The 27,932-nt window shown below is 43.6% G+C and overlaps 1 protein-coding gene across 1 annotated transcript in view; it reads left to right on the top strand.

Moving 5' to 3' along the window:
• The window catches only part of LOC149279317 (inactive rhomboid protein 1-like), a 466,620-nt gene that overhangs the window by 155,233 nt on the left and 283,455 nt on the right, over positions 1-27,932 (top strand). Inside the window, exon 11 of the mRNA XM_089501319.1 lies at positions 20,618-20,721. Coding sequence (XP_089357445.1) covers positions 20,618-20,721 — 104 coding nt within the window. The remainder of the gene's footprint in view (positions 1-20,617; positions 20,722-27,932) is intronic.

The raw sequence follows: 27,932 nt of genomic DNA, 5'->3' as shown, positions 1-27,932 counted from the left end.
AACATCCCTTTTCTGTGTATGTTGACAAACTGGACATTGTGCAATTATCATCTTAATCATGTCCAGGGTAATCGGAATTCCCCTTTCCTGTGCCCACCTGTGAGTGGCTTTCTCTCCCAGATGTCCGCTTTTTTGATGTGCCCAAAGGGCAGTACCTTGAAGCCATGCTTCTTTCTCTTTGTCCGTATCGGTTGCGGCAGTAGGGATATTAGCTGCCGCATCTGCTTGGGAATTATACAAACGTTCCAATGAGTCAAGGGGAACATGAGCATCAACATGAAAAACAGTACATTTTGTTGTTTTTACAAATTCTTCAATAGCCTGCCAAATTTCTTTCCCCCACAATTCTTTCCCATGGATCTGCCAATCATGTTTTTTCCATCCCATCAGCCAGGTGGCTAACCCATTGGCCACTGACCAAGAATCTGTGTACAGGTGACATTCATCACCTTGTTCCTGTTTTAATGCCATAAAAACAGCATAAAGCTCCGCATATTGACTACTTTTCCCTTCTCCTTCCATTACAAGAGTTTTCTCAAGCCTAGGATTAAATGCCACACTTTTCCACCGCCGCCTACCACTGACATATTTGGCGGACCCGTCAGTGAACCAAGCATGTTCTTGCTCTGATTGCGTTAAATCAGAGTAAGGTTTTCCCCATTTTACTGGGGATTCCTCCATTGTGGGTGCTTGCAGTTGAAGCTGCCCTTCAGGGGGTATCTCAGCAACCTTCTCGTGTAATGTTGCTACTCCCCCTTCCCCTTTCTTGGCCCTTTCGGAAATATACCATTTCCATTTTATAACACTCTGTTCTTGGGCATGTCCTATCCTGTTTGATTTAGGATTAGAAAGAATCCATTGCATTATGGGTATTTGAGGTCTCAACAATACCTCATGGTTCAACGTCAACTGCTCTGTCTCTACTAGAGCCCAATAACATGCCAGCAATTGCTGCTCTAACGGAGTATATTTTTCTCCTGCATCAGGTAGTTTCCTATTCCAGAATCCAAGGGGTACCCTTTTTGCCCCTTGTTTTTGCCATAATGACCAATTACCATACATATGCTGAACGGACACATGTAATTCTACCTGCCCCTCCTTTATCGGCCGTAGGTCTACTGCCTGCTGAACTGCTTCTTTCACTTTTTCAAATGCCATTTGCTGCTCTTCTCCCCAGGAAAATTCATACTTTTTCCTGGTTACCTTGTATAGAGGAGACAGCAATTGACCCAAATGCGGTATATGTTGTCTCCAAAATCCAAACAATCCTATGTAGGATTGTGTTTCCTGCTTTGTCTTAGGGGTAGGAAAATCCAAAATCTTTTGCCGCGCCTTTGGCAAAATCTCCCTATGTCCCCTATTCCACTGAATTCCACAACTTGAGACGGTCCTTGAATTTTGTTAGCATTAATTTCCCACCCTTTCTCTTTCATATGACTCAGCAACTTTTCTAATTGTTCCCTCACCTCCTGCTCAGTGGAACCTTGAATCATTATATCGTCAATATAATGTGAGATCTGCATCTGTGGTGGTAAAGGGAACTCATCTAAATGCTCAGCCACCGTCTGGTGGCATATAGTTGGACTGTGTATCCACCCTTGTGGCAGTCTTGTGAAGGTATATTGCCTACCTAGCCAGGTAAAGGCAAACTGATCTTGCGCCTTTTCCTCTATGGGAATAGTGAAAAAGGCATTTGCCAAGTCTATTACGGCATACCACTCCCCACTGTGGCTCTGGGTGTGTTCCACAATGGTTATGGTATCCGGTACAGCTGCTGTCAGCGGTGGGGTATATTTATTCAATTCACGATAGTCAACTGTCATCCGCCAAGACCCGTCACTCTTTTTGACAGGCCAGACTGGATTATTCCATGCAGTAGTGGTTGGCTTCATCACCCCCACCTCTACTAAATCTTTAATTGTTTCTCCGATTTCTTTATGCCCTCCAGGTATCCTATATTGTTTCATAGCTACCAATTTACTAGCTGGAGGTATATGTACTGGTGGCATTTTTACCTTGCCTACCACTACGGGACATATTTCAATACTCATCTTTTTGACTCCAAAAGCAAATTTTCCCTCCCCCAGGTGCAAAGTCATTCCCTTTAGTATGTCAATCCCCAAAATATATTCAGGAATCGGTACTATTATGACTGGGTATTTCCTGATGGGGAGATTACCTATCTTTAAGGCTACCATTGTTTGGACTCCTTCAGTAACCTTACCTCCCAACCCTGAAATTTGGATTTGGGGACCCTTAAATTTCTTTGGATTTCCATAAATTAGACTAGGCTCCGCCCCTGTGTCAATTAATGCGGGGACATGTTGTACATTACCCCCTTTCCAATGTATGGCCAGATGGACGTAGGGTCTATCGTCCCTCTTGACCCATACAGGGGCTTGGCTGGCTACCTATGCTGAATCACTGTCATCATCCTCAGGAGGAGGAGGAGCAGAAGGTGTCATTTGTTTCTGAACCTTTGTAGCCACCATCGCCGCCATTTCCTCCCATGGATACAATTTCTGAAAATCCTCCCAATCTAGAGGTTTTAGTTCCTTTTACATTTTCCTCCTTATTGGTAACCTGCTTTGTTACCTTTTTATTGGACAGGACTTTTTGTTTATACAATTTCCACAACACACCAGTATCCTGTCCGTCTATTTTCTCCTTAGGGACTCCTGCTTTTAGCAGAGCCTGAAACATTTCCTTCCTTGACACTCTAGGAGGCCCTCCAGATTGACTTATGGACTGACCCCTAGGTCCCTGTCCATCATCCCATCCCCTCTCAGACCTCTCAGGTCTAGCGGGTTTATCAGATTTATCCCACGCCCCCATATCTTGCAATTCCCTCATTTTTTCCACCACTTTACCAATGGGTTCATCATTCCCAGTTGATAACAATAGAGTCATTACTACTGACTTATATGCGGGGGGAGCAGTTTTAACAATCCGATTCCTTATACTAGTGGTCATTCTGGTATCAAGATAATCATCTACCAAATCTATTACCACCAGAGCAGCTTTCATAGCTTCCTCTTTCAATCTCTCAACACCGTCACTCAAAGTAAACCAGGGTTTTTCATTTACTGGGATGTCCTGCTCAGAGGGATACTTTTCCAAATACGCATTAGCCACTACTCTAAACAGACTGGTGGAGGGTTCTGCCTGATTTCTGATGTGAAAATCCTTGATTCCTCTCATTACCACTGGGTCTTTCCTAAGAGTCACAAAATTTATAGCATCTGTTTTGTCCAACATCACCACAGTAGCACCTTGCTCAAACAGACGCACCAACCATGATATATCTGGCTCTCCAGGGTGCTGCCTAAATTTTGTCAAAATATCTTGAACCTCAGCTTGCGAGAAATCTTCCAACACTAATTTGGTTCTCACATGCGGTACAGGTTCATCAACCAGTATTCGGTTACCATCCCGATCAAATAACGGATTCCCATTACCATCAACCGCCTGCAGATGTTCCCCTCCGAGACCCCTGACGGGCCGTCTATCTGGCCCATACTCCGTTTCCTCCTTACGTCTTTGTATTGGTTTCACTCGTCTATGTGTCAAATAAGGGTTAACGGGTGAGCTTTCATATGGCAAATCCTCCCAATCTTCTTCATCAGAAGAAGAGGAGTCCCAGATATCCCCATCCCATATCTCAGGATCCCAATCCTTAGCTACGGTGGCAATAGCTCTACACACTTTCTGCTTGTTGACTCGTCCCTTTCTTTTCTTATATTTATTTTGTGCCACCTTTATTGCCGCTTTTTCGGCTATATTCTGAAAATGTTCTAATTTATCTTTCATTAATCGCTGATTACACTCTAAAACTATTCGCTTTCCTTCTGACTCAAGCAGTTTCTGTTCTGCCTGATTCAACTTTTTCAACAGAAGAGAATTCTGTTTACACTTGGTACGATAGGCGGTGGCCAATATCCACACTCGTCTCCCTATCGCTACCACATCACCTGCCTTAGCAGGAACCCCCTCGAGTACCTTCACAACATCGAGAGGTTCTGCCTGTTTAATCTGATCATCCCATGCCTCAGCTAGCCCACAATAAGCTAAATTTTCTTAAACATTTTATCACGAGTACTAGTATGGAAACTTTCACAAAAATGCCTCCACAACAATGATTAAATCTGTATAAATCTGCTCACACCAACGCACAACAATTACAGCTCAATTCTTGCACTTAACAATACTTTCCAAATTTTTCTAAACACTTACAATCACAATCTTACAACGATTTTGAGCTGTCCTAATTGCCCCAGAGGGTTAAAGCTTATCCACTACACTCTCCGTGCACCGAGAAAGCAGTAGACACAACAAAAATACTCGTTATAACTTTCCAAGGACATCCTGCTGACTACGCCAATTTATGTTTTACCAGCTCAAAGTATGTTAGCTGTCCCGCCCTCATTGACATACAAGTCAAGCACACTGAAACAGTTTTGTGGTAAAACGTATTCTTTATCTTGTTTATTCAATTAAAGCATGCAATACATGGTAAATTAATCAATAAAGAGTAAACATCAATACATCACTGGATATTGTAGCATCACTCCTCAATCGGGGGACTTTCACAAGCGATTGTCTTCAGGAGGAATCCGGGAAATCACTGCAAGGTCGACCGATAAACGCAGGCTCGAAGCCTCAGTAAGTCCCGGATTCTCCTGCAAATCCCCGTTCGTTTATACACTAGCTTGTTGACAAGAATGTTTCTGATCTGGCGCAGTGAATGGATAAAAACACCTGTATCCTATGAGTATCACGCGCATACATGCGTAGTATAACATTCTAGAAGATTTGAGTGCATGATCAACGTATGCTGATCATGCGCATTTAAGTTGTTTTCTACATAGGAAATCATGAGATTATGAGTCAGAATTCTGGTTCTGCACAACAAGTTCTGAACTATATTAACCTCTATATTTCTGACTATAACAGCGGGGAATCATATTAGTTACTATCCTTTTGGCTAACTGAATATACTAACTTATTCAATCGCACCCCATACTCGTCACATTCGTATCACACTCACCCTTAAGTCCTGCGGCGGGAGCACGAGGCTTCTGTCTTCCTGCTCTCCCGCCGCGCGCTGCTTCACTGCTGAGCGCCTGAATATGATGTCATATTCTGGCGCTCAGCATGAAATGCTGGCACTGCGAATGAGGTAGAGGCCTCGCTAGGCATCCCTCTCTCTCCTCCGTGTAAAAAAAAAGCATTTGAGGCTGCCCGGGACTTACAGAACTGTCCCGGGCAATCAGTTGGGTGGTTCCAAATTGGGCGGGGGGGCAAGGAATAACCCAGTCACTCTTAATCACAGAGATCATCCCTCAAGTACCCACTTATTTAGTCTGCAGAAAGCACCTCTGTGGTTCCCTGGAACATTAGGCCCAAAAAAACGCAAACTGGGATCATCACCAGCACTACGGGACGTGCATGTGCTTACTGCACCCTTTTATAGAGTTTGCAGCAGAGACATGGTAAGGCTCACAAAGATGACATCATGCAAGGGGGCAGATCGATAATCAATCACTGTATAAAAGGGACAAGCAGGACTTTATTCAGTGTGCAGTTATTTTGTTGAAATTCCAGCAGTTGGATGTTTCCGTCATCCAGATACCTACCTTCCTTATCAAGACTATTTCAGTGGCAAGTAATAGTGATCTTTAGACTTCCTCTTTAACCCCATCACTGCTGAAACTATTTTTGGTCTTTGTTTCCCCTCATAAACCCCTGCATTGCTGACTACTTTCCTGAACTTTTGTCAACTTGCTTTTTGCCAGTAAAGAAACTTTATTGCACTATTCATATTGACGTAGATTTCCTGCATCTCCATATCCTCACCCTTGATCCTAACACCCTTACAGTTCCAGAGATGGGATGAAAGTTTTGCAAAGTTTACTAGTACTCAAATGGTCAAATTTATAAGCTGGGTAATCTAACCCTACCTAACTAGCTAGACTGGAAAAGCAAAAAGGTTTCTGCTTAGCCATTGATACATATTAATATTTTAGTTTTCATGTCAACAACCATTACAGTGTATGCTTTTGTGACAAGTTTTCCTGGCAAAATTATGAATGGTGAAAATGTTTTCTCCCATGGGCAAAAATTTGCCAAATGAAAGATCTTTACCCTTGATAAATAAGTATGCGTTTTTAATTAAAACATCATTATTGTTTAACCCCTTCACAACCGCAGACGTACCTGGTACTTCATGGTGACATGGTACCAGCGGACCATGACGTACCAGATACGTCATCCCAAAAAAATGCCCTTGCATCGCCATAAACGTGTTGATCGTGGGGGCGCTGCTGCTACTGTCTTGTGTGGGGACCTGGCACAACAGGAAGAGGAAGAGACATAGAGAAAGGGAATATTCGAGATAAAGAAGGGGATAAAAGAAAAAAGGGAAAGATAAACATGATGAAAAATGGAGAGATAATGAGAGATGAGGCGAAAGAAGAACAATAATGAGGACCATTATGAGAAATGGGAGATATGGGAAGAAAGTGGAGAGATAATGATACTGGAGGGAAGCGAGAAAGAGGAGAGATACATGGAAATAGATGTCAAGGTGAGAAAGGGGAGAGATAATGAGAAAAAGAATCTGTGTTTTGAATGTGTTTGTAGCCGTGGGCAAATATGTCTAAGGGTAAGTACCGTATTTTCTCGATTATAAGACGACCATGATTATAAGACGACCCCCCAAAATCTGAATATTAATTTAGGAAAAAAAGAAAAAGCCTGAATATAAGACAACCCTATAGGAAAAAAGTTTTACCAGTAAATGTTAATTCATGTAAACTATTAAATTTTTTAATAAAAGCTATGATTGAGAAAAATATTTTTTTGTTTTTATTTCCTTGTATTTTCCAACCTGCCCCCCAGTTACGCACACATCTGCCCCCAGGCTTGCCACTTCAATATGGCACTGTGGCCCATGATATGCCTTTTAACCCTCTATATGCCACTGTGCCCCATGATATGCCTTTTAACCCCCTGTGTGCCACTCTGCCTCCAGAAATGCCTTATACCCCTATATCCCATTCTGGCATTTAGGGGGTTAAAAGGCATATTATGGGGCAGAGTGGCATATAGGGCGGTATAAGGCATTTCAGGAGGCAGAGTGGCATATAGAGGGTTAAAAGGCATTTCTGGAGGCAGAGTGGCATTTAGGGGGATAAAAGGCATATTATGGGGCAGAGTGGCATATAGGGAGGTATAAGGCATTTCATAATGCCCTATGCCCCCATTTAACACCCCCCCACACACACACACACACACACTTACCGGTAGACTTGTGCATTCGTCTTCGGGCGAACATGGAAACGAACACGAAGAGTGCGTTTTCGTGTTCGTTCCGAAGACACGCCGAAGAGAAGACGGCGGCGGTAAAACGTAGGCGAAGACGAAGACACACACCACGAAGATCTTCGTGATTGTCTTCGTCTTCGTCTACCATTCCCCCCCTTCATCTTACCTTGTCTTGTCTTCGCGGCTTCGCGGCATCGCGGCAGTTCCCGGAAGTGGAAATCCGCAGGTTCGCCGTCACGGGTTACAGGGCAGTGCGAATGAGCCTATTGGTCGCCTACAGGGACCTCCTCTGCAGGTGACCCTGCAGGTGACCAATAGGCTCACTCGCACGGTCTTTGTAGCCCCTGACAGCGAACCTATGGATTTCCGCTCCCGTTAACCCCTTCGATGCTGCGTTAACACAGCATCGAAGGGGTTAACGGGAGCAGAAATCCATAGGTTAAAGGGCCGTGCAAGCGACCAATAGGCTCACTTGCACGGCCCCTTAACCCTTTAAAAAAAAGTTAACCCCTAACTAATTGAACAGGGAGGGAGACCAGTGGCATCGGCAGTGCCGATGCCACTGGTCTCCCTCCCTGTTCAATTAGTTAAATGTCCGTACGAGCGACTTTATTGGTCGCTCGTACGGACATTTAACCCGGCACAGACTAACTAATTGAACAGGGAGGGAGACCAGTGGCATCGGTCTCCCTCCCTGTTCAATTAGTTAAAGACCAGTGGCATCGGCAGGGCAAGTTGCAGCATTGGGGTTTTAAAACCCCAATGCTGCAACTTACCCTGCCGATGCCACTGGTTTCCCCCTCCCTGTACAGAGTTAAATGTCCGTACGAGCGACTTTATTGGTCGCTCATACGGACATTTAACCCGGCACGGACTAACTAATTGAACAGGGAGGGAGACCAGTGGCATCGGTCTCCCTCCCTGTTCAATTAGTTAAAGACCAGTGGCATCGGCAGGGCAAGTTGCAGCATTGGGGTTTTAAAACCCCAATGCTGCAACTTACCCTGCCGATGCCACTGGTCTCCCTCCCTGTACAGAGTTAAATGTCCGTACGAGCGACTTTATTGGTCGCTCGTACGGACATTTAACCCGGCACGGACTAACTAATTGAACAGGGAGGGAGACCAGTGGCATCGGTCTCCCTCCCTGTTCAATTAGTTAAAGACCAGTGGCATCGGCAGGGCAAGTTGCAGCATTGGGGTTTTAAAACCCCAATGCTGCAACTTACCCTGCCGATGCCACTGGTCTCCCTCCCTGTACAGAGTTAAATGTCCGTACGAGCGACTTTATTGGTCGCTCGTACGGACATTTAACCCGGCACGGACTAACTAATTGAACAGGGAGGGAGACCAGTGGCATCGGTCTCCCTCCCTGTTCAATTAGTTAAAGACCAGTGGCATCGGCAGGGCAAGTTGCAGCATTGGGGTTTTAAAACCCCAATGCTGCAACTTACCCTGCCGATGCCACTGGTCTCCCTCCCTGTACAGAGTTAAATGTCCGTACGAGCGACTTTATTGTTCGCTCGTACGGACATTTAATTAATTGAACAGGGAGGGAGACCAGTGGGATGTGCCGGGTAAGTTGTAGCATTGGGGTTTTAAAAGTCTGCACGAGCGACCAACAGAGTCGCTCGTGCAGACTTTTAAAACCCCAATGCTGTAACTTACCCGGCAGATCCCACTGGTCTCCCTGTTCTATCAGTTAATAAATTATAGAACAGGGAGACCAGCGGGATCTGCCGGACAATTACGGCACCAGGAGTATAACAGTCTGTACGAGCGACCCTATTGGTCGCCAGCAGGGGGCTCGTCTGCCATCAACCAATGGCAGACGAGCCCCCTGCTGACGACCAATAGAGTTGCTCATACGGACATTTAAACTCCTGGCGCCAGAGCGGCTTTAACCCCGTTTTAACCCCTTAACCGGGGAAAACGAAGAAAACCCGAGCACGAAGAATGTCCGCGAATATTCGCCCGAAGAGAAGACAGGACCAGGCGAATATTCGCGGAATACGAAGTTTTTTGTTTGCCGAAGACGAGCACGAAGACGAACACGAAGAGCCCCCTGGTGCCCAAGTCTACTTACCGGTGCTTCCAATTTCCTGTTGTATTGCCGGGGCAGCGGGTTGACGTCTACGCGATTCGCTGCAGCCGGAAGGAGGTGGAGTTGGCAGCGGGGGTTTGTCTGCGTCCATCGCGCAGACCTTCCCTGGCTGTCAGAGATCAGAGTTCCCCGCACCAGTGCGGCACCGGTGCGGGGAACTCTGATCTCTGACAGTCGGGGAAGGTCTGCACGATGGACGCAGACAACCCCCGCTGCTAGCCACACCTCCTTCCGGCAGCAGCGTAAGTTGTCTACGCGGATCGCATAGACGTCAACTCGCGGCCCCGGCAATACAGCAGGAAGCACCGGTAAGTGTGTGTGGGGTGGGGGGGGAGTGTTAAATAGGGGGGAGACAGAAGGATCCAGGTCCCCTGCAGCGGGGATCTGGATCTTAGTCTCATACTCAGACCTCTATTTAAGGTCTGATTATAAGACGACCCTGATTAGAAGACGAGGGGTATTTTTCAGAGCATTTGCTCTGAAAAAAACCTCGTCTTATAATCGAGCAAATACGGTAATTGTGTGGCTTCAAAAGCAAGGGCAAGTGTAAGCCAGGATATTTGCTTGTAAGGGCAATCATGAATATGTGTGTTTATGTATGTATGTATGTATGTATTGGCAGGTGTGTATGTGTAAGTGTATATGTATGTATTTAGACATACAGCATGCAACTAATTGCATACCTCATACCTGGGAAAGGAGAACCCTGAGAGCCCGAGTCAAACTATGCATCACCTTTCCTTGACCATCTGTGATAGGCTGAGACCTTGGAGTTGATCTCAGCTCTTAACCTTTCCCATCCTCCTCCTTGTATTCTCCTTCTCGCCTTCATGGAGAGGGATTCACAGCAGAAGCAACTAGGAAGAGAGGCTGCCCTTGCAAGACATGGCAACAAATAAAAATAGGATATTATCTTTCAACCTTATCGGGGCCCGCCGTGGGCTTGAAGCAATTGCTCTACGCGAACCCTGGTTAATCTGACCCTGTGCGTATTTCAAATCTGTAAGATTTCTTGAACTTTGAAAAATATATATGTGCACAAAACAAAAAGTATTTTTTTTTGCTTGAGAAAGATCTTCCTTAAGGTAGACATAATTAAGCAGGGTTATATCATGTTGGCAGGAGATTTTTGCATGATATTGGAGATTTCTAAAGATAAGAAGCTGATTAAAGGAGATAAATGCTCTAATGATCTTTTTTGAAAGACTAATCAATTGTTTGATGTATATAGAATTTATAACCTGAGGGATTATGATCTGACAAAATTTCCAACAGTTTATGGCTCATATTCAGAATTATATATATATATATATATATATATATTTTTTTTTTTACAGATGATAGATTGATTAGATTAACCAAAAAAGCTGCAATTAGAACATTTTTTGATTACTGATCAAAATACAGTAATTTTGCAAACTAAAGATAATTCCACATCAATTTTTATTATATTCATCCTAGAATTGAAATAAAAAATGATTAATCAAAGACAGAGTCAAAAATATCTTAAAAAAAACATCTGAACTTTGTTTTAATTGAAAATAACACTAAAGAGACTCTGTTACTCCAAAATTGGTGTCCCTACAATGTGTAATTAGAGATTATCTGATTCAACTAGGATCATACTGCATTGTCCCAATTATAGGCCATACTCCCCTCCCCCCTAATTTAAATCTTTGGGCCTATAATTAGTGATATTTTCTATGTCCCCTTACCTTATTTGCAGATGGCTTCCGTGCCCCTGTCTCTTTTCACTTGGCTTGACTTGGCTTGCAATTCGACTATTCTGTTCTCACCTATCCCTGACCTCGGCTTCGTATAACGACTACGTCTTCAGCACAAGAATTAATACCAATTGGTACAGTATCTGAATGAGGGACTGAATGAGTATCTGTGAAGGAGGGAATTAGTGTATGTAAATGGTATCTGAATGAGGGAATTAATGAGTATCTGTGAATGAGTGAATGAATGAGTGTCTGAATTAGTGAATGATTATTTGTGAATGAATGAATGAATATGTCTGTGAAAGTGTGGATGTGTAAGTGGGAGGGCATGGCACAGGGAGACTGTTTGGGAGGGAAAGATGCCACAGGCAGTTTGTTTTAGGGGGAAAAGATGCCACAGGCAGGCAGGTTTGGGGGGCAAAGATGCCATAGGGAGGCTGTTTGGGGACAAAGGGGGCAAGTCCTATGGGTGCTAGGCAGGACCTGTGGATGCAGTCTGGGTGCCATCACAAATCACTACCAAAGGGAGGGACAGGCTGGGGGCATAAATACACATAGTGTTGGCTGTTAGCTTAACCCATTCGGATGCGGGTGTCAGTGTAGCAGAGCCTGTTCTGGTTGTTTGGGTGTCGGTGTGGCAGAGCCTGTGCTGGTGTGTGTGTTTGGGTGTTGTGACAGAGCCTGTGCTGGTGTATGTTTGGGTGTCGATGTGGCACAGCCTGTCCTGGTGAGTGTGTATGTGTGTGTTTAGATGTCGGCGTGGCAGAGCCTGTCCTGGTGTTTGGGTTTGAGTGTCCGTGTTGCAGAGACTGTCCTAGTGTCTGGGTGTCCATGTTGCAGAGCCTGTCTTGGTGTGTGTGTTTTTGGGTGTCGGTGTGGCAGAGCCTGTCCTGGTTTGTGTATTTGGTCATCTGTTTTCTGGTACTTTCTGTAGGAATAAATTGAACTAATTAATTTTACTTATTCAGAGATAAAATGCCCTCCTTCAGAGAATACTGAACTTCATAAGGCCAACGTAGCACTAAAAGACAAGTATTTCCAGGAAAAGGCAGAACTGGAATCGTGCAAGGATCAGCTACAGGACACAGAAGCTCAACTAAAGCAAGTGGAGGCAGCTATGCTTCTAAAAGAGGAGGACTTAGGATTGGCTATTCACAACAGAGATCAAGCTTTAAGGGAGAGTGATATGATCCAACGTAACCTGGAAGCAATACTGAGTAACACAGAACGTGACAAACATTAATGAGGCAGCTTGCTGATATCCAGACCGAGAGAGACAAATTGGCAGATAGTCTGGAGAATGCCCTCATGTCCAATGATATGCTTCAACAAGTTGGACTTGAACTGCAGAAAGACAATATATCCCTTAGGCATCAACTGGAGATATCAACCTTCATGCTGAGAGAGGTGAAAACAACCCTGGAGGAACAAAGGGTTACTGCAGTAGAAAAACACAGACTACTACAACTCCAGTTAGATGAACTGGGTATACGGCTAGCTCAAGAAAGGGAGGTCAAGCTAGCTATCCAGAAACAGATTAAGGTCCACGTGATTAAGAATGCCATTAAATATAACCTTTCTGGCCTAAGTGGAAGAGGGACCATGCATGGTGCTAGAAGTACTGGCCAACTAGAATATCAACATGGCAGTAAGCTGCTCCAAAGAGCAGCTCGTCCCAGGTCCAGCAGAAGCCCTACTTCAAAGGAGGAACCCTTCTACATGGGACAGTAAGGTCCATCCTTTACATGCATCTAGGGTAAAAGGACATAAAAATGGGCTTGGTATTAAAAGGAGTGATGGTGAACAAGCTACTGGGAAACATCTGGAAGATGGTGTGCACTTGGCTGTATCGCGTAGACCATGCAGGGTAGAACTTTTGGATGAGCAAGCTACAATGGTGTTCATTTGTACAGAGAAGAGACATGGCATGCCGGCTTTTCCAGGAGGCTAGAAGTCTGCAGGATCGGTCCAGGATTCCTACGGAGCCGGCATCAGGCACAGGTGCTGGACATTAAAAACCCCTGAAGCCTGATAATCAGAGAGACTGTTGGGGCAGTTCCCTGCGCTACTAGGGCAAGGAGAGGCCCTGAACAAGAAGACCATCCCTGAGCCAAGTGAGGCAATACCTGCCTGGACATTTTGTGTGCTGTCTGGGGGAGGTTTTCCAGAGCCTGGCGTAGCTGGGTCTGGCTGGGAGGTTGAGTTAGTGGGTGATTAGGCTGGCCAGTCTGGACCAGCATAGTTTAGTTAGAGAGGGCTCCAATTGGGAGCTAGGTTTTCTATTTATGATTTGTTTTTTTGGGGGTTTAAGCGGTTAAAATAAAGTGCTGTTTTGTTCAAAGCTGGTATTCCCGACTCTTATTGCCCTAGAGGACTGTGCTTAGGACCCCTAAATGTGACATGTATGGCCCTCATGCTACAGGGTTTGTCACAGATGTTTTTGAGCTTTGTTCTTTTAGTGAGTATATAATGAGGATTTTTTGGTGTTGAGGGGTAGTTTTACCCTCAAAAGAAAAAGATGCACCTTCCTTGCTCAACTGATTTGGTGGGCTCTTGTGACCATTTAATGACATACCACACATATATGGTATCTACGTGCGCAGGAGAAATGTGAAATTTCTGTGTTTTCTGACTTTATTCCAGCTAACCTCATGTGAAGCATATATCCCAAAATGTGCCTGGTGAAAGGTAGAACGAAAGCCTCACAATTCTATGTTCCTATCAGGAACTGGGTCCATACAGATGACTGTAATGACCCAGAGCGCCCAAACATGGAGTTATTGTGCAGTAGCAGAGTAGGACAGGGCCTGATGCAGAGCTACTGCACTCTCCCGGGTGGGCATCTGGGGATGTGCAGTCACAAACCAGCGCCCTGACATAGCAGCTGATGTTAACCAGAACTTGGAGATATCCTGCAGGCACCCTGGAGCAGGCATGAGACATAGCAGTAGAATCATGTGCAGGATGCTGCAGGCTGGGAGTATGGAAAGCTAAGCAGAGTAGAGGAGCCAGACAAGGAATACTCAAGATCTGACATGAACAGGACAGGACACCCCTCTACCGGGGATTTAGGACAGGACACCCCTCTACCGGGGATTCACGACAGGACACCCCTCTACCGGGGATTCAGGACAGTACACCCCTCTACCGGGGATTCAGGACAGGACACCCCTCTACCGGGGATTCAGGACAGGACACCCCTCTACCGGGGATTCAGGACAGGACACCCTTCTACCGGGGATTCAGGACAGGACACCCTTCTACCGGGGATTCAGGACAGGAAACCCCTCTACTGGGGATACAGGTTACATCACAGACTGACACACATACAGGAACTAGCCTAAGACTATATGATAACTATTGGAGATTCCATCACATCTTATGGCCATAGTATGCTTAGCCCACCACTACGCCAAAGTACTCCAATGACGGTGGGTCATGGACAGAGGTACTAAACAAACCAAACATGAAATCCAAACACACATCAAAAAGACATACCTGTAGACTGCAGACTGAGACAAACAGAACACATGGGTGGGGCACATCTTATAAAGGAAACAGAGCTAAAGCAAAGAGCAAGACTGGAATCCAGGAGGTTCAGGACAGAACATACGGAAATCCAGAAATGGACCACAGCAAGACAGGGAAACAAAAGACATGCAGCTCCGCAGCCTGGATGGAGCCTGACAGTTCCTGTTAGATTTGTGGTTACTGTGGGTCATCTGTGGGTGTTCTTTCTTGTTTTATGGGTTAATTTCAAAAGTAGGACCTCTACTGTGTCTCAAGTGAGGGGTAAACTGAATGAGTTAGTGGCTAATCACAGTTGAATTAAGACATAAAACACCAAAACTAGTCCTGAAGGGGTTAAAAGGCGTTAAGAATCTTATACATTAACTTTAAATATTAACCCCTTCTATGTTTTTTTTTGTTTTTTTTTACAGCAGCACAGACATCTCACTGCCACTAGATGGGAGATCAGGCGATTTGTTAGACATCTGTCTAGAACATCAGATGCCCCCTACTGGCTGATCACATGCATTTCAATCCCCAATACAAGAACATAAAAACTTGCTTAGTGATAACAGTGTGATTAGTGCAGGGGAATCGCAGAGAAGAGAATGAGAAATAATATTCCCACCCCTACTCACAAGTTTTATTTACATATATTTATAGAAAAATTATTAAAAGTAATTTAAAAAAATTAAGTAAAAAAATCACTGGCATAAGTAACATGTTCAATAGGTCCAAACAGGGACATCTTTCAATATTGTACTGCACGATAATATGAGAAAAATTAATAATATTAATTAAACAAAACCCCTAACATCCTATTTCCCTAGCTCTAAATGTAAAAAGTATTACTCCTCATAAATTTTTATGACCCCATACCCGTTAAACCATAACTATTAAGCTTTTAAGGACTGTTTTTTTTTCTTTTTGAACCCTTCATGGCCGAGGCTATATTAACATTTTTTTTTAGATGTAATTTTCTTCTCTCTCATGGAGTGTACCCACACATTATATCTTTTTTTCCTCAGGTCAAGAAAGGCTTACTTTAGATACCATTATTTTGATCATATCTGTTACTCACCTGCCGCCTGTTCCATATCTGCTATGCTATGTTTCCATACATTATTTATGTATACCTGCAAATACAGGGTTTTTATGTCATATTCAGTTGATTAATACCTGCAATGCTGTTTCCATGTATTTATTTGATCTATACCTGCGATGCTACGTTTCATATATTATTATTGTATACCTGCAAATACGGGATTTGTATGTCTGATTCTGTTCATTTGATATATACCTTCAGTGCTGAGATCACAAGTGAATTTCAATTGATATGGGTTTGTGTGTTGATCTATACCTGCTATCGGCAGCAGAGACTAATATTTATATATATATATGGGCAGCAGGGGCTAGTAAATGGGTTTTAGATATTTGGACAGGGGGACAATTTTAGTGCTTGCCATAGGCGCTATTTTCAGTAGATACGCCTCTGGCCTGTACGCAGGTATTAAGTGGAGTGCCTCGGTCCTCTTCTTTTTAATTTATTTATAAATGATCTTCCAAGCTGCATTGAGAGCCATGTCACAGTTTTTGCTGATGACACAAAATTAGGCCGGGTAATTCAGACTAATCTTAATGTTTCTTCTTTGCAGGAAGATTTAGGGACTGGGCGTGCAAGTGGCAGATGAGGTTCAATATAGAGAAATGCAAAGTTATGCATTATGGTAAAAATAATAAAAATGCAACTTATTCTTTAAATGGAATATTCCTGGGGGAAACTACCAATGAGAAGGATTTAGGAATAACGGTTGACAACAGACTTGACAACAGTGCGCTATGCCAGCAGGCAGCTGCGAGGGCCAATAAGGTTTTAGCATGCATAAAAAGAGGTATTGATTCACGGGAGGAGGATATTATCTTGCCTCTTATTTGCGGTACAATTCTGGGCACCAGTCCTTAAAAAGGACATTATGGAATTAGAAAAAGTGATTTGGAGATACTAGTTATGAAGAGAGACAAAAAAAAGTTAAATATATATATGCTAGAAAAACGACGTCTCAGAGGGGATATGATAACATTATATAAATATATGCAGGGCCAATATAAAGAGCTCTTCAGTGACCTGTTCATTAACAGAAATATACAAAGAAGAAGAGGTCACCCTCTGAGACTGGAAGAGCGGAGGTTTCATAGACAACAAAGGAAGGGATTCTTTACAGTGAGGACAATAATGGTATGGAATTCACTTCCAAGGGAGATGGTGTTATGCAATACATTACATACCTTCAAAAGGGGCCTCGATATTTTCTTACAAAGGCATGACATTCAGGGATATAAATAGAATAACATTAATATTTTAGAGCTTCTTGATCCAAGGAGAAATCAGATTGCCTCTTGGAGTCAAGAAGGATTTTTTTCCCCCTGATAGCAGAATTCGAAGTAGCTTAATTAGGGGTTTTTTGCCTTCTTTTGGATCAAGAATAGGAAGGTTAGGTAGAAGGGTTGAACTTGATGGATTTAGGTCTTTTTTCAACCTTATGAACTATGTAACTATGTAAAAGCTAATGAAAAAACTGCTATGTAGATTTAATATTTGTCCTGGGTTTAGAAATACCCAATATTTGTATAGTATTTTTTTTTTGCAACTTCTAGAGCACATAAATACAACTAGTGTTTTGCTATTTCAAAACTGTTTTGTTTCAGGTCTTGTAATCCTGTCCCCATGTCCTATTTGAAACATCTTTGAAGTCGTCCAATTCAAGTATATTTTTTTAAACTAAACCCCCCTAGGCCCATCCAGTCTGGTCTTTCTGCCCTATGTCCTGTTTGGGACATCTTTGAAGCTGGCCATTTTAATTTAATAGTTTCACAAAATATATATTTTTAGAAACTAGATACCAAAAGTTGTATTTTAACAATTTCCATGCACAAATTCTACCACCAGCTTTTGCCAAACATTTTGTTAGTGATACCACCCATGCATAGTTTTGTTGACTTTGGGTTCCAAAAGGCCACATTTGGGTGGTATACATTTTTTTCTTTTCATTTTGACACCTTGTCAGTCTGCTCCCATTTCCTATTTTGACATCTCTGAACCTGGCCAATTCAATTTACCCCATCAACCCATATATATTTTTTAGCTAGACACCCCATGGGTATTTAAATGCTAGTATTTTAACTTATTCCATACTGGTCACAGTGTGTCCACATGAGGCCCCTGTTTTGCCCAATCAATGAGGATATGGAATGACAGCACAACAAACAGCAATTTGATAAAGCAAAACTTTAATACAGAACTCTTACTACAGCAGATAGAAAATAGTTATGTGTGTAAACTTATGTGTGTATATATGCGTGTGTAAAATGAGTTAAGCAATCAATCAATATCACAGCAATCAATACTATAGTGTGAAATGTCAATATAGTAATACATCACCGAGCCAACTCCTCTAGCTAATCAACTCACAACTCAGCAGGGGCTGGAAAACCCCTCAGAACAGTCTTTTCGAAGGGCCACTTGTCTCGTCCTGGGCTGTCCGTGCACGTTCTTGCAAACAGCGCAGACGAGGCTTTAAAGTTTGTGGTTGGGGCCTTGCATTTTTATAGCCGTTGTGTGGACTAAACAGAGGTCCTTCATCATTTTGTTTTTATGTGTTTGGGCGTTTCCTTATCTACTTGGCACAGCGATCTCTACATGTAGACGTCTGATGCCTAAGTTACAAGCTATATAACTATACTTAACCCTGTCTTGACGGGGCCCAGGAGTCGTATAATTAAAATCCATTACAGCCTGCATTAAACGTTGGTGTTGCTGAATGCATCAACATCAAAGCGTTACAGCAACACCGCTTAAGGGATCTAAGAACACTTTCTAAGCTTATTTAATGCCATGACATTCCAGATGAATACCAATTAGAAAAGGACAATAGAGAGAATAATTTGGCTAACCAGATATGGGAAAAGTAATGAGATTGCAAATTATCTGTATGATGTGATATTTTTTTTCCAGCTCAGTCAAATTATGGGACTATGTTTAGGCTTGATTGAGAAGGCTCATCTGTCTCCCTCACCTCTTATCTTGAAAATATAGAACATCCAGGGCATCCAGTCTGCTACAGTAAAGTACAGTAAAGGAAAAAAATATTTGATTCTCTGCTGGTTTTGTATGTTTGCCCACTGACAAAGAAATGATCAGTCTATAGTTTTAATAGTAGGTTTATTTGAACAGTGGGAGACAGAATAGCAACAACAATTCAAAATAATGCATTTTAAATAAGTTATAAATTGATTAGCATTTTCCTCAGTGTAATAAGTTTTTAACCCTTTTGCAAAACATGACTTAGTACTTGGTGGCAAAACCCTTGTTGGCAATCAAAGAGGTCAGACGTTTCTTGTAGTTGGCCACCAGGTTTGCACACATCTCAAGAGAGATTTTGTCCCACTCCTCTTTGCAGATCCTCTCCAAGTCATTAAGGTTTTGAGGCTGACGTTTGTCAACTCGAACCTTCAGCTCCCTTCACAGGTTTTCTATAGGATTAAGGTCTGGAGGCTGGCTAGGTCACTCCAGGACCTTAATGTGCTTCTTCTTGAGTCACTCCTTTGTTGCGTTGGCCGTGTGTTTTGGGTCATTGTCATGCTGGAATACCCATCCACAACCCATTTTCAGTGTCCTGGCTGAAGGAAGGAGGTTCTCACCCAATATTTGACGGTACATGAACCCCATCCATCGTCCCTTTGATGCCGGGAAGTTGTCCCGTCCCCTTAGCAGAAAAACACCCCCAAAGCATAATGTTTCCACCTCCATGTTTGATGGTGGGGATGGTGTTCTTGGGGTCATAGGCACCATTCCTCCTCCTCCAAACACGGTGAGTTGAGTTGATGCCAAATAGCTCAATTTTGGTCTCATCTAGCTACAACACTTTCACCCAGTTCTCCTCTGCATCATTCAGATGGTTATTGGCAAACTTCAGACAGAACTGCACATATGCTTTCTTGAGCAGGGGGACCTTGCAGACTCTGCAGGATTTCAGTGCTTGACGACATAGTGTGTTACCAATTGTTTTCTTGGTGACTATGGTCCCAGCTGCCTTGAGATCATTGACAAGATCCTCCCGTGTAGTTCTGGGCTGATTCCTCACTGTTTGCATGATCCTTGAAACTCCACAAGGTGAGATCTTGCATGGAGCAAGATCCAGACTGAGGGAGATTGACAGTTATTTTGTGTTTTTCCTCCATTTCTGCACCAGCTGCTTAGCTATGGTGTTGTAGCCCATTCCAGCCTTGTGTAGGTCTACAATCTTGTCTCTGACATCCTTGGACAGCTCTTTGGTCTTGGCCATGGTGGGAGAGTTTGGAATCTGAATGATTGATTGCTCTGTGGACAGGTGTCTTTTATACAGATAACAAACTGAGATTAGGAGCACTCCCTTTAAGAGAGTGCTCCTAATCTCAGTTTGTTACCTGTATAAAAGACACCTGGGAGCCAGACATCTTGCTGATTGATAGGGGATGAAATACTTATTTCAAATTTATTAAAATTATAGATTGATCATGTCTTTGTCAGTGGGCAAACCTACAAAATCAACAGTTTCTCAAAATCCAGCATTGGCCTACCCTGCTCTCCAACTGATCCACCCCAGGGACCAATACACACATCTCCCAGGGGTTTACAATGTCACATCAAGATATTTAAGAGGGGGTATGCTTTTGTTTAGTAACACTGTATTTGCATGCATTGTAATGATTATTACTGATAATTTTATACATTGAAGGTTATTGTTATATGTATTTGTTATATTTTTAAATAAAGAGTACATTTAAAAAAAAGAGAATTTGTAAGAATGTTGATAACTTTACATTGGAGGATTTTAGTGTATTTTGTTTACAACACAATACTTACTGCATTTACTTTAGAAATGTTTTGACAGAAAAAAATATTATTTTCTTTTAAGACCACTCTTGCGGTGTGGGTGAAATGGCCATCTCATTCTAGTACACCAGTGCTGGCAAATAAAAGTGAAAGACATTATGGATCTGTCTGCCACCAGGATCCAAGGTATGGTTATCCGTTAATTATTATTATTATTATTGTGAAAACACTTTAGGCTTGTTACATATGGTTTACAGCTTTCTGTAGAGTTTTTATTTGTAAAATATATAATTATGTTTGGCATAATGAGAATGTCAAACTAGGTGACCAAATAGCTGTGTTTCAAGAAGTATTTATCATCCCCATTTCATAATACACTTCCAATAAGTTATACATTGATTTGCATTTTACCCAGTTGTCACGGAGCTGGCTAGTCCGTCCGACTACCTCCGCTGTCTTGTGCTCCCTTAGCCTGGGACAACACACTTTCCCCGGTTCCCCAGTCACTAGCCGAGACTCAGTGTAGGGTAAAACCAAACGAAGACTGCTTTATTTTAGACACACAGAGCTGGATATATCCAGCAAAACACACATTAACATAAAACAAGATATTGGGACACAAACCGCCCCCTTAATCTCCCTCTCAGAGACAACAGGGGCAGTAACGGGATTAACAATAATAGGTGGGGGAGACTGATTTATACAACATTAAACATCAAAGAATGGTGGTCACTCCCTGGTGGCAGATCCTGGCTGTCTGCTGGAGATAATCCCCTCAGCCAGTGATGAGATGATACTGCTGGGGGTAGCCACAGAAGCCTTTACAAACCCAGGGCCCATAGTCAATAGGGAGGAGGCTGGCAGTCAGGCTTCTCCAGTGGTCCCAGTGATGGAGGCTTCCGTCACAATTCTCCCCCCTTCGAATTGGACTGACATAGGATGAGACCCTAAACGGGTTGACTCCGTAGTCAGTCAGTTTATTTGGCCCATCAATGCCCTCCCAAAATTGTTGCTCCTGCTGCTGCTGGGAAGATGGGCCGGCTGCGCCATCTCCCGGGTACCGCTGGGGAGGGATGCCTCCTGCATCCCCTCCCTGGTGCTCCTGCTGCCGTTGAGGAGGGAGTTCAGGTTGATCCGGTCCCAGAATTAGGATCTGCCGCTGGGGAGATGGACCGGCTGTTCCACCTCCCTGCTTCTGCTGGGGGGGCAGGTCGGCCGCTGTATCTCCCTGAATTCCTGCAGCTTTGGTAGGTGCTGGGCAGAGGCCAGCGATGCTCTGCCCTGTTGCCAGCACTTCAGCTGGGTTTAGGGCATCTTGTGGGTCGGCCTGCCGCTGGTGAGGGAGGGCCGCTTCCTCCGCTCCCGGACATGTGAGCTGCCGCTGGGGAGAAGGGCCAGCTGCCGCATCTCCCTGGATCCCTGTAGTGATTGCAGGTGTGGGGCAGAAGCCAGCAGCGCTCTGCCCTGTTGCCAGCTCTTCAGCTGGGGTTAGGGCATCTTGTGGGTCGGCCTGCCGCTGGTGAGGGAGGGCCGCTTCCTCCGCTCCCGGACATGTGAGCTGCCGCTGGGGAGAAGGGCCGGCTGCCGCATCTCCCTGGATCCCTGTAGTGATTGCAGGTGTGGGGCAGAAGCCAGCAGCGCTCTGCCCTGTTGCCAGCTCTTCAGCTGGGACTAAGAGATCTGGGCAGACTGCCCAGCCTTCTGAGGACCCAGGTGTGGAGACTGCAGTATTATCCACCCCTCTTGGGTTAACATCCTCAGACAATAAATCAAATAAATCCCCAGTCTCTGGTTGTGGTGTAAAGTCGCACAGCTCCAGTATTGGATCTGGATTAGCTGCCCAGCATCCCTGTGACTCAGGGGTGGAGACCGCAGTCCCATCCACCCCGCCTGGGTCAACATACTCAGCTGACCACTCAATCACATCCACAAAATCCACACAATCCCTGGACACTGGGGCATTCTGTTGAACGCGTTCGAACAGTTTTTTATACGCCTTCTCCAGTTCCCACTCCTGTGTAATTAAAAAGTCTAAATCACCTTTAAGTTCTAGTGCATCTGGGAGGTCCCACTCCCTGAAATCCCGGATGTCCTCAATCCGCCACTCCGCTGTGCTGCCGAAGTCCGGATCCTCCTGAAGACTATCCCATAATAATCCCAGGCCACCGAAGTCATAGCCCTCTGGAGAACATTCTTTCGCAGTTCCCCAATATGCTTGCTCTGTATACCACTGCAGAGCCCTATAGTGATCTTCCAGCTCTACCTCCTGTTGGACCAGCTTGTCCAATTCGGATACCAATTGCTCCTGGGGTTGCTGTCCCAGGAATGACATCCGTAGTTCCCGCTGGTCTCTAATCTTTTGTTCGGAGCTTGGAAGACACTGACCCCGGCATATAACAGCCCTCTGCCATACTGACCGTCGAACCACTTGCCTCAGGTTCTGGTATTGTTCTGTAGGCAGGGCAGTGGTGTAGCAGGAGAGGATGACCCGCAGCAGCCCCTGGAATTCGGATACCACATCCATGTCCTTGCCAAGGCGACCGAAGTCTGCCGTCCTGTCGGTCAATCCCGGTAGAAAGTAAGTGTCCCTCAGACTAAGAAGAAATCCCACCGCTGCCACCAATGTCACGGAGCTGGCTAGTCCGTCCGACTACCTCCGCTGTCTTGTGCTCCCTTAGCCTGGGACAACACACTTTCCCCGGTTCCCCAGTCACTAGCCGAGACTCAGTGTAGGGTAAAACCAAACGAAGACTGCTTTATTTTAGACACACAGAGCTGGATATATCCAGCAAAACACACATTAACATAAAACAAGATATTGGGACACAAACCGTCCCCTTAATCTCCCTCTCAGAGACAACAGGGGCAGTAACGGGATTAACAATACAATAGGTGGGGGAGACTGATTTATACAACATTAAACATCAAAGAATGGTGGTCACTCCCTGGTGGCAGATCCTGGCTGTCTGCTGGAGATAATCTCCTCAGCCAGTGATGAGATGATACTGCTGGGGGTAGCCACAGAAGCCTTTACAAACCCAGGGCCCATAGTCAATAGGGAGGAGGCTGGCAGTCAGGCTTCTCCAGTGGTCCCAGTGATGGAGGCTTCCGTCACACCAGTGAAATAAGAATTTCATCCCCTATGGCTCCTAGGTGTCTTTTATACAGTTAACGAGCTGAGATTAGGTGCACTCTCTTAAAGGGTTATTATTTAACAAATTATTAAAGTCATTTAAACTCTCTACAGATCCATTCCAAATAAAAAAGAGATCATATATGTATCATTTATAACTGTAGATAAAATTGGTTATCGAACCAAAAATAGTTGTAAGTAAATATCATTTGTATGCCTTTAATAATAAAATCAATTAGATCTTCTTGGAATATATTCTCTTGTTTCAGTATATTGTAAACTGCTTCGCATCCTTTAGTGTGTTCTGTAATAGTATATAGACTACTCACATTGCATGTAACCAATATGTATTTTTCCATTTTATATTATTTAAAATACATAATATAGCCCCTGTGTCTTTTAAATAAGATTGCTGTATGCTTGCTGTAGGTTGTAATAAAATGTCGATGTATTCTGAGAACCTAGAAGTAACAGAATTTATCCCAGATACAATTGGTCTACCTGGAGGATTTTTTTCACCTTTTTGTATTACCATTTTTGGTAATAGGTAAAACAAAGTAATGTCCCATTCCATTCATCTCCTTCTCGAATACCGATCAAATTATATGTGCCTCAGAGATCCAATTTAGTAAAAATCGTAGAACTCCGAAGCCGATCGAATAATTCTGTAATGAGAGGCAACGGATATTTCTTTTTGATAGTAATCTGATTTAACCCTCGATGATCAATACACGGACTTAAGCCTCCATCTTTTTTGGATATAAAGAAGAATCCTGCTCCTGCCGGAGAAGTAGATTTCCTAATGAATCCTTTTTTCAGGTTATCTTTAATATATTCTTCCAAAGCACGGGACCAAATAGGCTTGGTATGCCCAGGGAATGGATGCAGAGGTTACTGCAGAAATATAATTTTTTTTAAAACTCACGTTGGAGAGGCATGAATCTCTGCAATTAGGTCCCCATGCCTGTATGCCCCCAGATTGCCATCCAATGGAGGGGTTATGCTTACGGAGCCAGGGAAGACCCAAAATCACAACTAGAAGACGAAATAACATGGAACTTTATAGACTCCTGATGCAAAAGTCCAACAGAAAGTAAAAGCAGAGAAGTCTGTAGATTAATACAGGAGGGTTGAAGGGGTCTGCCATCAATTGCCGTAGTAACAATAGGAGGAGATATTCGAAGACGCAGGATCCGATTCAGCTGGGCAAAGGAGCGATCAATGAAGGAGCCTGCAGCCCCAGAGTCAATCATGGCTTGAGTGGAGAGCTTAACTTCATTCCATTCCAAGGAAATTGGAATGAGCAAACAGCCTTTTTTTTATATTCTTTATTTGTCTTTTGTAAAAAATTGACATAATAAATACAAATAAAATAAAGATTTAACGAACAGTCAGTCTAAGGGAATTTTGTAATAGCTACTATGTTATAAAGGTTCAGAGTAAATAGATTCCCGATGCTCAGCAAACAAAATACCATGCAACAAATGAAACAATAAATAACATTAGCGAGATGGAGTTGGGGGGGGGATACGAATAAAAAGATCTTGCTTATTTGAATATCAATTTATGAAGTAAGTCTATTCCTATTCAAAGGGAGTCCCTATCGTAGTCTGTCCTATTTTTTAAAGACATCTCTCCCAAATGTGAGTTTTTTTTAAACGAATTATGTAAAAGTTGAGATACTTCTTTTTCCATTGAGATTTGAAATTACAGTTGGCTCTCTAGGTGGGACCAGTTGAAATCTCTATCCTGTTTCCATTCTTTAGCAATAAATCTCTTTGCTGCTAAACAGGTATGTATCGTTAAATTCAACTGAATTTGGGATGGGGGCCAACCTATGTGTAATAACAGAGAATATGGAGAATTTGGAATAATAATATTGTCGTTTCTTTTTAAATATTCCAGGATCTCTAACCAAAATCTAACGACTTTTGGGCATAACCACCAAATATGTCCGATTGACCACATCTCCAACAAGTGTTAGGGTTGGCTGGGAACATCTTTGCGACCCGAGTTGGTACCAAATACCATCTGTTCATGATCTTAAACTGGGTCTCAAGTAGGGAAAGGTCGTGAATCCTGGGAAGCAACTTTCTGAACCCATTTAGCCACTCATTTGGTGATATTGGGATATTTAGATCCTTTTTCCCATCGTGCTATTATTGGCATAATATCTTTATCTCCTTCTTTTGTTCTTACGTATTCTGTGCATTTTGAATAGAGCTTAATTAGATGGTTGGAGCTAAAAAATTGTGCCAGTTTCTGGAATTTAACTTCTTGTGTGCACAGAACTTGTTTATTTATACAATTTTTAACTCGGAGATAGTGAAAAATAGATGAGTTTACTAGTTTATACTTATCTAGTAAACTAGGGAGAGAGATTATCTGGCCCTGCAACATAATATCTGGCCCGCTAACCCCCATTGCTCAAGCGAATATTTAATTCAATTTATCTTTAATACCCAGTTTTTTTATAATAGCCAGCCATTGTGTTATTATGCTCTCTAAAATCCTATTATTGTCCTGGATTTGGGTAGTTGTTGCTTTATCGTTTAAGGACCAGATTAATTTGTTTAAATTGTTGACGCCACATGCTTATACCATACTTCCTGCTTAGAGTATTCTTGAATGTTTTGACTGTATGAATGCTGGCTTCATAGTGCTGTTTTATCTGGGGGAAACTTACTCCTCCGTCTTTGAAGCCTTAACCCCTTCAGTCCCAAAGGTTTTTGGTACCTCAAAGCCCGGTTCAGCGATGATTCTCTGTGAATAGTGTACCCATGTAAACTATATATTGTTTTTTCAAAGAGAGATAGAGCTTTCTTTTGATACCATAGTTGGATGATTAGCTGAATCTCTGTGGGCACGCCGTGACCAGGGCCGGACTGGCCCACCGGGATACCGGGAAATTTCCCTGTGGGCCGGCAGATTCGTAGGCCGGGCGGCTGCCCGAAATCTAATCTAAACGGCCGGCGCTACTTCAATTCTTTTTTTATTAAAGTATTAAAGCAGCGCCGGCCGGCGGCATCAGCACTCAGCGGTGTGCCTACTGATGGGAGCAGCGTGAGAGGTGAAAGCCCCGCCCCCTCGCACGGACCTTTCACCCCTCATGTTGCTCCCATCACTATGCGGCCATCAGATTAATGGAAATGTAATCGAAACGGCCGATGTGTGCTGACACCGCCGGCCGGAGCTACTTTAATACTTTTTTTTATTTTACTTTATATGGCAAGCCGATCTGGCATATTCAATTTAAAAAAAAAAGAATTAAAGTAGCTCCGGCCGGCGGTGTCAGCACGCATCGGCCTTTTCGATTAAATTTCCATTAATCTGATGGCCGCATAGTGATGGGAGGAGCGTGAGGGGTGAAATCTCCGCCCCCTCACACTCAGACTGCTGGAGCACCGGATGTCCTGTCACTGACATCCTGTCAACATAGAAAACGGCAGCCTGCAGCTACCAGAGGACGGAGGCCAGGATGAAAAAGCCCCAAAGTGGAAGAAGTAGAAGATAAATAAACAATTTTTTTTTTTTTTAACAAACTGTATAATATTTTTTTATATAAAAGCCTTATGCCCCCCATATGCCACTCTGCCTCCCTGATATGCCTTATGCCCCTTATATGCCACTCTCCTTCCAGAAATGCCTTATACCCCTATATGCCACTCTGTTCCATGATATGCCTTTTAACCCCCTAAATGCCAGAGTGGCATATAGGGGTATAAGGCATTTCTGGAGTCAGAGTGGCATATAGGGGCTACAAGGCATTTCTGGAGGCAAAGTGGCATATAGGAGGTTAAAATGCATATCATGGGGCAGAGTGGCATATAGGAGGGTATAAGGCTTTTCTGGAGTGCCCCATGGTATGCCTTTGAACCCCCTATATGCCACTCTACCTCTATAAATGCCTTTTAACCCCCTATATGCCACTCTGCCTCTATAAATGCCTTTTAACCCCCTTTATGGCAGAGTGGCATATAGGGGGTATAAGGCATTTCTGGAGGCAGAGGGGCATATAGGGAGTTAAAAGGGGGCAGAGTGGCAAGCCTGGGGCAGATGTCTGGCACTCCACCAGAATTGATCTGTGTTTGTTTTCTGGATGTACCCTGCAACACGAAAAGACATCAGATTCTACTAACTTAATCGGGTTCTATTAACTTAAGTAATTGAAAGCTCCTTGACATGGGGCTCTGTGCAAAACAAAATAAAAAGGGGGTAGAAGGGGCTGTTGGCAGGTTGGCAAATAAAAGGAAATAAAAACAAA

The sequence above is a fragment of the Sceloporus occidentalis genome, unplaced genomic scaffold, assembly GCF_023333645.1.
Source record: "Sceloporus occidentalis isolate IW3139 unplaced genomic scaffold, rSceOcc1.0.p SCAF_171, whole genome shotgun sequence".
Taxonomy (NCBI): domain Eukaryota; kingdom Metazoa; phylum Chordata; class Lepidosauria; order Squamata; family Phrynosomatidae; genus Sceloporus; species Sceloporus occidentalis.
Note: the sequence above shows the minus strand (reverse complement) of the source record. Positions and strands in the feature narration are given on the sequence as shown.